This window comes from Cyprinus carpio, chromosome B18 (genome assembly GCF_018340385.1).
Source record: "Cyprinus carpio isolate SPL01 chromosome B18, ASM1834038v1, whole genome shotgun sequence".
NCBI lineage: Eukaryota > Metazoa > Chordata > Actinopteri > Cypriniformes > Cyprinidae > Cyprinus > Cyprinus carpio.
The window spans coordinates 2,892,382-2,903,880 of record NC_056614.1 but is presented as its reverse complement, the minus strand read 5'-3'; the positions used below and the strand labels follow the sequence as shown (position 1 = coordinate 2,903,880).

Genomic DNA, 11,499 nt, shown 5'->3' with positions numbered 1-11,499 from the left:
TTTTTGATATCTAGCTCTCTCTTGCCCTCAAATCCCATCTCACATGTCCTCTCTTTGCCTATCACGTTACAGCAGACCAATCGCTTCATTAGTCATGCGCTGCCTGCCGAAGTGCCCCGAAACGAACCTCTGTTTCCTTCGGGCGAGTCAGGAGCTCCATGACTGGATTACCTTATCCTGTACAGATAAAGCATGATGGCATTCCACGGGAGGTCTGCTGTTACATTCGGCCTGGGAAGACTCTTCAGTTCACAGCTTGGCAAACTCGTCGGATATGTCATGCCAGCTTTGGGAATTTTGCAGTGATTAGATATACATCTGCACTCTAGATGGCCACCCACTGGCTTTTATGCGTAAGACAACAGGTGACTTTGGGATTTCGGTCAATTACTTCCAGTTCTGAAGTTTCCTGCCGTTCTCGCAGTTAGTCTTGTGTCTTGAGGTTGGGTTTTTTCGGGTCAGAACACCATTCGTAGACTCTGCTCCAAAACCTACAGCTTCATAACAGTCATGGATCTTCAGAAGTGTCTGATTTGGGATCACATATAAATATATATATCTTACTGTTAACTAGATAATTTTTTTGAATTCACATTTAGCATTTTTGAGGCTGATTTTATTTTATTTATTTATATATAAAACATATAAATAGCATATTAAACCAAGCAATTTTCAATGTCCCTCCATATTCCAATTCTTTCACTAAATTTTTAACCAGTAACTTTCATAGAAAAATTCCTGCACCATACTTAAAGTCATTAAAAAAAATAAAAACAATTAAAGTGAAAGTGAAAGTCGTGACATTTGTCAAGTATGGTAACCCATACTCGAAATTGGTGCTCTGCATTTAACCCATCCAAGTGCACACACACAGCAGTGAGAAGTGAACACACCGTGAACACACACCCGGAGCAGTGGGCAGCTATATATCCAGCGCCCGGGGAGCAACTGGGGGTTCAGTGCCTTGCTCAAGGGCACTTCAGCCATGGGTATTGAGGGTGGGAGAGAGCGCTGTTCATTCACTCCCTCCCACCTACAACTCCTGCCAGCACTGAGACTCGAACCGGCAACCTTCTGGTTACAAGTCCAATTCTCTAACCATTAGGCCACAGCTGCCCCCTTGCTCCACAGCTGGCCACAGTGCTCCTTGCGTAAGGTGCTTAGAAAAATTAATCACAATTGAATTTAATAAAGGTGACACAATAAGAATAATACAATCCTCTACAATTAAACATATACCTCTAAGCTGCATATATATTTCCCCACATTTTGGCTAAACAACTCAGTTTTGACCCAGTTTTGAACTTATGCCTTACAATACTCCCTCCGTAGGCGGCTCATAAGGATTTGGAACAGAACACTAACCTTTCATTTGTGTTTGATTTAAGCACTTTTCTGAACTTGTGCTTTTATTGTACATGTGTGCAGATTGGACCTGGCTCAGTCTTTGGGACTCACACAGCTCCAGGTGAAGACATGGTACCAGAACAGACGCATGAAATGGAAGAAAATGGTGAGTCAGAAGAGCTCGCTCAAGGCTAACACCGCAAGGACAGCCTACCTTGCGAGCTTAGTTCGTTAAAATACTGTCGTCTTGTATTAATAAAACATCTGTGTTGAAAATCCACCAAAGCTTTGTGTGCGGAAATGGAAACTCTGAGACATATCATTAAAAATCCATTAGACAGTTTTGAGCTGCCCTCCTCAGCACTCAATACAATCAGTGCGTGTAACAGCAAAGACCCGGGGCTGCTGGTTGCGCGAGTGATGATTTAAAGGACAGTACAGGTCTACGTCAGCGCGATCAACCTCTCAAGCAGGAACAAAAGATCAACAGAACGTTCACCTCTGAGACAAACGGGCGCAAATGGCCAGCCCATATGGCTATATATCTTCCCTTAATCACTGCAATAACCATCCTCACCTTTGACTAGGCCCACATTTTTCACAGCTCATGTGTGTCCATGTTCCTCTAGGTGCTAAAAGGAGGACACGAGGCTCCTACCAAGCCCAAAGGCCGACCTAAGAAGAACTCCATCCCAACCACAGAGGAGATCGAGGCCCAGGAACAGCTGGCGGCCAAACTAGTGGAGGAGGAGAGGCTACGAGCCGGAGCGGAAGAGGAGGTCTTCCAATCTCAACCTCAAGATCTCAGTACATCCACTACATCCGAGTCCATCTGTCCAGAAACCCCGGTGCAAGAACAGGCCCCTCCGTCTCCGTCAGAAGCAATGACGACCAGCTAAACGCAGCCGTGCAGACGCACAACCAAAGACAGCTACTGAAAGACTTTGACGCTCTCTGGACTTGAGAAGCTGAATGGCTTCCCAAGCCTGATTTTGAGTTGATGGTGGCCCCCAAAAGTGGTACTTTAGACATGCAAAAATGTGTGAATGTCATTGCAACAACAAAACATCAAACCAAGTGGCTTGTATAACCAAATCACATAGAATAAGCACACTTCTCGAAACATTTTTTTGGTATAACTGGACACTGTATTGGGACGCATTCTGGTTGTCAGACTGTGGATCATGTTCAAACCTAGCTAACAAAAATATGTTCTAAGAATGTTTTAATAGCATTCCCATTAAGTTATGCAAACATTATTTCTGAATGTTCTCTGAACGTTGTTTTTTTTTTATTTTTTATGTCTGTCCTTGGTTGATTGAATGTTAAGAGAACAATCCATTTTATAATTTAGCAAACATTTTGGGAATGTTACTTTTGAATGTTCTCTGAACATTCTGAAAAAAGCAGTAACATTAACAAAATAAATAAATGTTAGACAAACATCCAACTAAAACCTTTCAGGAAACAGTTCAATGAACAACGGATAGATGTTTTGTGCTAAAATTTCAAAAGCATTATTAAAGGGATAGTTCACCCCAAAATTGAAACTTCTTTCTTCATTGACTTATTATCATGTCGTTCCAAACCTGTATGTGTTTCTTTCTTCTGCTGAACACAAAATAACCTATTTTAAAGAATTGTATAACCATTGACTTACATAGTATCATTTCTCTTTCATACTGTGGAAGTCAATGGGGTTTTTGGCCTTTCATTTACACGAGAACAGCTTTTGGGGGCCTGAAATTATTCCTTATTCCTTATTTATTTTCCGGTACAAAAACGTGGATTTTTGAAAATGGCGATGTCACGTGTATTACGTGTTTAGTCTATAGGTATATGTACACAGACGCACGGTTTACAAAGTGACATCGCCAACTACTGGTATGGTATGTATATAAACAGCATTTTTAGTCGTTTCACAGATTCACATGAACAAAGATCGTTTCGATAATGTTGTCATCTGTATGCAAAACTTCAAACTTCAAAAAAACAAAGCAAAAACGTTTCCGTTTTAGTACATCATTGTCATATAAACACACCCTCATACAGGTTTGGAAGACTTTGAGGTTGAGTAAATGATGACATGATGATTTTGGGTGAATTATCCCTTCAAAGACTAGATCATTTTAATCAAATGTTCTATTAACGTTACAGGAAGAACATTGAGAATGTTCTCTGTTAGCTGGAGAGTTCACCTGTGGAACTTCATAGAGTCCTGAAAAATGAAATTGAGCCCATTTGCAGATTTTATCTAATGCAGGCATTTTATATTATGCCTAAGTGTCCAGTTACTTTCCACTATATATGGTGATGCGGTGATCTACATTGCTTTAAATGTTTCTGTCATACAGCTGCCTCTCTGAAATGTATTTTATAAAAAATTTCAAGCCATTTATATGCTGCCAGATACGCCAATGTATAAAACTGAATCACACAGACTGACTTTCTCGCACCAGTACAGCACGTTCTATATGGACAAACAGTACGTTTTTATTTTTTTTCTAGGTACGTTCCTCTCTTTGCCTGTAAATATTACCTGTTTAATTGCGCCTGTAGTTTACGGTGCACCTGTGTACTGTAGCTTGGGATTCTGCGCCAAAACACATATATCTGAGAAGCTAAAGTGCCCTTTGAGGTGTTTTTTCCCTTTTTTTACACATCCATGAAGCTGCTGCCATTAAAAGTTAATAGGACGGGTTAGTAAGAATACCAGTGTAAACATGTACGGAGTTCTGGATTTCGCATGAGAAAATGTTGCTCTTTTTAAAGCAGGATTGTCCAGTTTGGGTAAAGATTAGCTTTATCCATTCAACATCTCAATGGATAAAGAATCTGTCAGCTTAGTATAGGAAAAGAACATAAATTTCGAGAAAACATTAAAGGTAGTATTGATTTAAGTAAACCTTCCAAAGTGCCCTCTCTCTGCCAAACGACAATGTGTTTTCTCTGTTCCTGTTTGCAGAGAAAAATTGTTTCTTTTGTTCGTTTTATGCGTGGCATGCTTCGACTTCGTTGTATTTCAACCGAATCCTTTCTTCAAATCACCTTTGTGTGTGTGTATAACCTTTGCACGGCCGTTTAGCGCTATTCTGTGAGGCTGAAACACATGATATATGGACTCCCAGATGGATCATGCTAGCTATTGTATGTTTCATCCCATTTCATTCCCTTTGAATGAAAAAAAAACGTTGAACCCCTTTCCCCCACTGTGGAGTGGCACAGTATGACACCACTAAGTGCATGCTGGTTTTATTACTGTAAGAAAAACCACTTAATCTGTCAGGGACGCAAAGCAATTAATAAATCAAACTCGCACTAGTAAAACCTGCAAAAAAAACACGAAAATCTGCGGGACATGTCGAAGCCCGTGGGAGCTCTGCACATGCCTACAGCTGACTGACGGCCCACAAATACATCATCACAGCCTCCTCTATCCTGCATGTCATAAGCTCCGTTTCCAACCGCTGTTGCCTTTTACAAAGATTTTATTTGTATAGTTGTTTTTTTTGTTGTTGTTGTTGTTTTTTTTTCCTGTGTTTGGCTAACAACAAATATTGAAAATATATTCCTTCTTTGATATAAAAACACTATTTTTCTGGTGTACATACTGAATTTTATTGGGTGAGTAGTTATTTTGTAATCTTTTGTTTTTGGAGGAGAAGACTATATAGATAGATATTTGACGAGAGTCCCTTTTTCACCCAAACATTCTGTAATTTTTATTGTATGTGCGTGTGTTTGCATATTTAATAACATTTAATAAAACTGCCATTAATTTTGGAGGTCTGATATCATGATTTCTGTTTGCTTTGCAACAATTTTCACCCAAAATTGCTAGCAAATTTCACAAAAAAATACAAAGATATAGCAAGTAACACATTGAAAGAAATGTGAAATTTTCAAGATGAAAGACTTAAATAGTATTACGTAGTAACTAAAAAAAAAAAAAACAAACAAAAAAAAAAAAACAACCAAGCAGTAGATGTGCATCTTAATCAGCTACCTTATTCATTAGTAAGTGCACTACCAAGAAGTCTGCCATTGTCAAAACTGTTTCAGTGCACAGATTTTTATTCCATAGAAATTCCCAGAATGCAACACAAAAGCCATTGCCATACTCACTACATTCACTTACCAGAAATGTTGTCAGTGTGCTATACTACATTCATAATGTGCATAAAAGAGAAACCTGTTTCAGGTACCTGTTACAGGTATTTAGGTTCTAAGATTTAGAAATGATTAAAAGAATAATTCACACACACGTTAAAATTCTGTTTGTTCATCATCATCATCACAGAGTCTTCACAAACTGAGTTTTAATATTCTCTCATCATTTTTGTTCAACCTGTGAAAGCCTATATAATCAACATACATCAGATATGGTAAACAGAAGCTCTAATGTGCATGCTTGATGCACAAGAACCAGTGAGGTTTGTTGTTGCACGTCAAACGTGACTGAGTGTTCATTTATTATATCTGACATGCTTTAAGTATGATATTTCTTAACACTGTATTTTTCAACATCTACCAAGTTAATTTTTTATGTACAAACTTGCAGTTGTATTGCAGGTATTAAGTCATCAGCATTGATGTTTAATGGATCAAGACCCCTGCTAGTGGCCAAATAAACTGATTCACATATGAAGCTAGAGAGCAAAATGAGTCACACAAAAGACAGTGAAAGGGGTCTTGTTGTAGACACTGCTTTAGGCAAAAAGTCTGTGAAAACAAAAAAAGTCACGAAAAGTGTAATGTACTTTGGTTGTGCCAAAAAAAAAGTAATACATTGTTTATCATTATCTATTACACAATTTTAATTCAACTTACTAGGAACAAACACCAATATAAAGCAGAGTGATGATTTGTCCTATTTGTATCTTTTTATTGCATTCTTTTCTTTACACAATTCATTCTTAAATAAACATGTGTCTATTATAGGCTTATCATTCACTCCACACTTCCTCATATTGTCCTGTAGTGCACCTCGCTCCCCAGTGACCCGCTCAAACAGGTTTGTACCGTCAAGTGCATTTTTTCTAGTTTGCAGCACACTGATGAGAGCATGGCAATCACCTTGGGCTGTGTGTGTGTGTGTGTGTGTACATATGCACATGTGTGTTTCTGAGTGTGTGTAAGATGTAAAAGGGTCAGGGTTAAAGGTAGCTTTAAACCTGAGGCAGAGGATTACGGCTGACAGGAAGTTGCAGTGGAAATGTTGATGATTGAAGTGTCACTGATTATTACTAAAGAGACACACTGTTCAGCCTGAAGTTTTTGGGTCATGCAACACAGTTTGCAGTAGGTGATCCGGGTAACACTTTACAGTAAGTTTCCATTTGTTAACATTACATTAGTCGACAAGAACTAACAATATTCTAGCATTTATTAATTTCAGTTAAGGGTGCTCATTTCTACATTTTCTAATGCACTAATAAAATCAAAAGTTGTTATTTAATGAATCTAAAAATTTAGCGGTGTATATATATATAGTGGGTACGGAAAGTATTCAGACCCCCTTAAATTTTTCACTCTTTGTTATATTGCAGCCATTTCCTAAAATTATTTGTTCAACTTTTTTTCCCCTCAATGTACTGTACACACAGCACCCCATATTGACAGAAAAACAATTGTTAACATTTTTACAGATTTATTAAAAAAGAAACTAAAATATCACATGGTCCTAAGTATTCAGACCCTTTGCTCAGTATTTAGTAGAAGCACCCTTTTGATCTAATACAGCCATGAGTCTTTTCTGGGAAAGATGCAACAAGTTTTTCACACCTGGATTTGGGGATCCTCTGCCATTCCTCCTTGCAGATCCTCTCCAGTTCTGTCAGGTTGGATGGTAAACGTTGGTGGACAGCCATTTTCAGGTCTCTCCAGAGACGCTCAATTGGGTTTAAGTCAGGGCTCTGGCTGGGCCATTCAGGAACAGTCACGGAGTTGTTGTGATGCCACTCCTTCGTTATTTTAGCTGTGTGCTTAGGGTCATTGTCTTGTTGGAAGGTGAACCTTCGGCCCAGTCTGAGGTCCTGAGCACTCTGAAGAAGGTTTTTGTCCAGGATATCCCTGTACTTGGCCGCATTCATCTTTCCCTCGATTGCAACCATGCTTCACTGTTGGGACTGTATTGGACAGGTGATGAGCAGTGCCTGGTTTTCTCCAGACATACCGCTTATAATTAAGGCCAAAAAGTTCTATCTTGGTCTCATCAGACCAGAGAATCTTATTTCTCACCATCTTGGAGTCCTTCAGGTGTTTTTTAATGTGTCTTGCACTGAGGAGAGGCTTCCGTCGGGCCACTCTGCCATAAAGCCCCGACTGGTGGAGGACTGCAGTGATGGTAGACTTTCTACAACTTTCTCCCATCTCCCGACTGCATCTCTGGAGCTCAGCCACAGTGATCTTTGGGTTCTTCTTTACCTCTCTCACCAAGGCTCTTCTCCCCCGATAGCTCAGTTTGGCCGGACGGCCAGCTCTAGGAAGGGTTCTAGTCGTCCCAAATATCTTCCATTTAAGGATTATGGAGACCACTGTGCTCTTAGGAACCTTAAGTACAGCAGAATTTTTTTTTTTTGTAACCTTGGCCAGATCTGTGCCTTGCCACAATTCTGTCTCTGAGCTCTTCAGGCAGTTCCTTTGACCTCATGATTCTCATTTGCTCTGACATGCACTGTGAGCTGTAAGATCTTATATAGACAGGTGTGTGGCTTTCCTAATCAAGTCCAATCAGTATAATCAAACACAGCTGGACTCAGATGAAGGTGTAGAACCATCTCAAGGATGATCAGAAGAAATGGAAAGCACCTGAGTTAAATATATGAGTGTCACAGCAAAGGATGAACTTAAATGATTTTAGCAAATGGCTGCAATATAACAAAGAGTGAAACATTTAAGGGGGACACAAAACTCTCTTTGAAAGTTTGAAATCTAACACAACAAAATCTATTGTCACTTCTTTCATTTTTGAAAGTTTGAAATCTTCTACAATAAACTTTATTGTCACTTCTTCCACTAAATAATTTTTAGATTCATTAAATAACAACTTTTGATTTTATTAGTGCATTAGTAAATGTAGAAATGAGCACCCTTAACTGAAATTAATAAATGCTAGAATATTGTTAGTTCTTGTCGACTAATGTAATGTTAACAAATGGAAACTTACTGTAAATTAATAAATATATATATGCAGTCCACATCATATTGTACAAAAAATCATTAATGGCTTTCCAATGACTCATATCTGTTGTCAGTTTTTATCTATGCAAGTAATCTTCTTATCTAGAAAAAAAAAAAAATGTAGACTCTCTGTAGATTTCTTTTGAAGTCACATAATTCATAGTCATATTTCATTAAAAAATTCTTAGCCAACAGCTCAGCATCAGGTCAAACCCTCATATTATTTTAATTTTAATTAAGTTTTGTATAAAAATCTTTTAATTACAGTTTTAGCAATTTTGTTGTGTGTTTATTGTTTATTTTATTTCAAGTAGCATAAATCTTTATTTTTTTCTTTATTTTTTTTAAACATATATAGTTTTAGTTATGTCTGTGCAAAGTGATCTTATTAATGAACATGTTAGTAAAGCTGTCACATACAGCGAGGTCTGCTAAGTCTCTTTTGGCATGGCAGGTCACAGCAGGCATGTTGAATTCTGGGTAATTGGTGTGTGGTATGGTCAGGTTATGGAAATAGCCCGCAGGTATGTTGCTCTAATCGGAGAGGCAATCATTTGGTCTCCTGGCCCCCAGGTTCACAGTCAGGTCATTGGAGTCTGGTATCTCGAGCGACGTCATTGTCGCCCCCACCTTCAGACATCTGTCACATCACACTCATCCATCCCCACCTTCACCTGTCAGCTTAGCTCGTGCCCTAGCCATTAGCATACTGCTACGAGAAAAAAAAAGAAATAGAAAAAAAAAGAAAAACATCCGTGTGCTCGCCTTATCTGTGCTGTGACAGGGGAGGTGATCTGTACATACCAAGAGAAGAAACCACAACCTGTCCAGAGGAAAGGATCCACCCTTCCAGCGTATGAACAATGACACTGTTGTCTTCACCTGGGGATGAAAACCTGTCATTATCAAGGGCATGTACATAAACTAACAGCAAACACACTGTGCTGTATCTATAATTCATCATGATGAGTTCCATCACCCTGACAGAGAGTGCTTCACAGTGATTACGTGTTTTTAAAGCCATGCTGGAGCCTTATGTTATGTACATGAGAAATATAAACATTCAATGAAGGAGCACCAGAAACTAGTTTCATCTGAAAACGGCTTGTGCAATATTCAAAACGTAAGGTTTAGTAAACACAAACAAGAATGACAGTTTTAACATACTTTCCCAATTGATTAATCACAATACATTCATTGTTTTGTATTACAATCAGTGTTGGGTGTAATGCATAATATGCATAATCGATAACTGTAATTAATTCACTTAAAGTAAAAAAAAAAAATCAGCTCAAAATCTCCAATAACACAGTAGTTTTGCCTGTAGTGTCTTGCTTTAAACATGTAAAATATCACACATAAAATGATTAACTATGCAAACTCTTCACTAAATCAGATATTTGAGACTGGCTTGTTCATTGAGAACTCACTAGCACAATGCTAGGGTGCTGTGAGCGGTTGTCAGGCCAATGCTATGCGGTTGCTAAGTTGGCTTCGCTATGTCACTGTAAGTGCAATGGAATTCTAAAGTGTTCTGAATGGATACTGAGATGTTGCTTGGAGAACAGTGCCTTAGCAACCACTAATTAATAAATATTATTACAGGTAAAGAACCTGACAACAGGTGACAATATAAATCATGTCTACAGGTGTCAGTGTTTTTCACAGCCAGAGGAAATCACATGCTTTGAACTGTGGCCCTAAATTTCAGCAGTGTACAGACAATTATATATGTATTATTATTATTATTATTATTACTACTACTTTTATTATGTTTTTTAATGCAACTTAAGGGAATGCATTCTTAAAAGTCAACAGGAAACAGCATTCAGCAAGATTAAATTAAAATAATAAATCACAAAATACATAATCAATTAACAACAAATACACAAATAAGAGTAGAGGAGATTTGTAATACAAACATGTTTATAAATGTATGTGTGTATATATATATATATATATATATATGAGGACTTCAGTTTGATATTTAATATTGGAAAAATCATCTGTGGAGAATGAGCTATGAGTTTAATAGACTCTACATTTTCTTAGTCAATTTACCAATCAGCTGCATCTAAAGCCTATCCATCTTTATCATCTCACACCTAATTAATGGCGGTTAATGCTGTTCCCTGCGGACAGCTGGCTGGTGTTATTTCAGATACTTGCAAATGTATTTACAGTAGCGATTAGTCTTCAGCAGTCCGCCTCCGCTCACTCATGCTAATACACCGTCAACAGTCTGTCCAGCGTCTGCGAGATGGCGCTGCCGCCTACACACACATATTAAACACGCTGCCATACACACACATACACTGGGCCGCAAACCAAACCATCCACACACTCTCCTGGTTGCCTCTTTTGGGGGGTTTTGAGGGAATGTCCATGCAGGCTTATGACCTCAAGGGTTTGACTTGTAGACCATCTATAAGAAACACACCTGTTTTATATCCAGCTTCATCCACATATATACAGTACACTGTAAAACATGATTTTTCTAAATAAAGTAAAGTTTACTGGAGTGCATTTTATAATAAAATGTGATTTTAGTCTTTCCACTTCAAAACTTCATGTCATGAAATTTACTGGCAGTTTCTCAGTGAATTATTATTATTTGGATCATCGCAAAATGTAAACTACAATGTCACCCAATTCTAATCTACTAACTGAAAATATTAAGATATTATAGACATTTGCATCATGATTTTCTGTAAAGCTGCTGTGAAACTATGTGTATTGTGAAAAGTAAAGCCATTTACTCACCCTTAACAAGGACTGTATATATATATATATATATATATATATATATATATATATATATATATATATATATATATATATATATATATATATATAGAAATTATAAATATTATATATTTTTTTTTCTACAGTGCTTGTTTTTTTCTAATTTGTATATACTCTACAACTTACACACACACACACACACACACACACACACACACACATATA

General features: G+C 37.8%; 1 protein-coding gene and 1 long non-coding RNA gene across 3 annotated transcripts in view; one reads left to right on the top strand and one right to left on the bottom strand.

Moving 5' to 3' along the window:
* Nucleotides 1-5,130, top strand: part of LOC109066425 (homeobox protein BarH-like 2) — an 18,084-nt gene extending 12,954 nt beyond the window's left edge. For both annotated transcript variants that reach the window (XM_042743584.1, XM_042743585.1), the window contains exons 3-4: nucleotides 1,429-1,513; nucleotides 1,977-5,130. In XM_042743584.1, coding sequence (XP_042599518.1) covers nucleotides 1,429-1,513; nucleotides 1,977-2,246 — 355 coding nt within the window. In that variant the 3' untranslated portion in view covers nucleotides 2,247-5,130. The remainder of the gene's footprint in view (nucleotides 1-1,428; nucleotides 1,514-1,976) is intronic.
* A 3,692-nt stretch (nucleotides 5,131-8,822) lies between these two features.
* On the bottom strand, nucleotides 8,823-10,955 carry LOC122140473. The gene is made up of 3 exons (XR_006157154.1): nucleotides 10,844-10,955; nucleotides 9,334-9,411; nucleotides 8,823-9,241 (listed from the first exon to the last, which is right to left on the bottom strand). It is a non-coding gene; the product is annotated as an uncharacterized LOC122140473 (long non-coding RNA).
* Nucleotides 10,956-11,499: the final 544 nt, after the last annotated feature.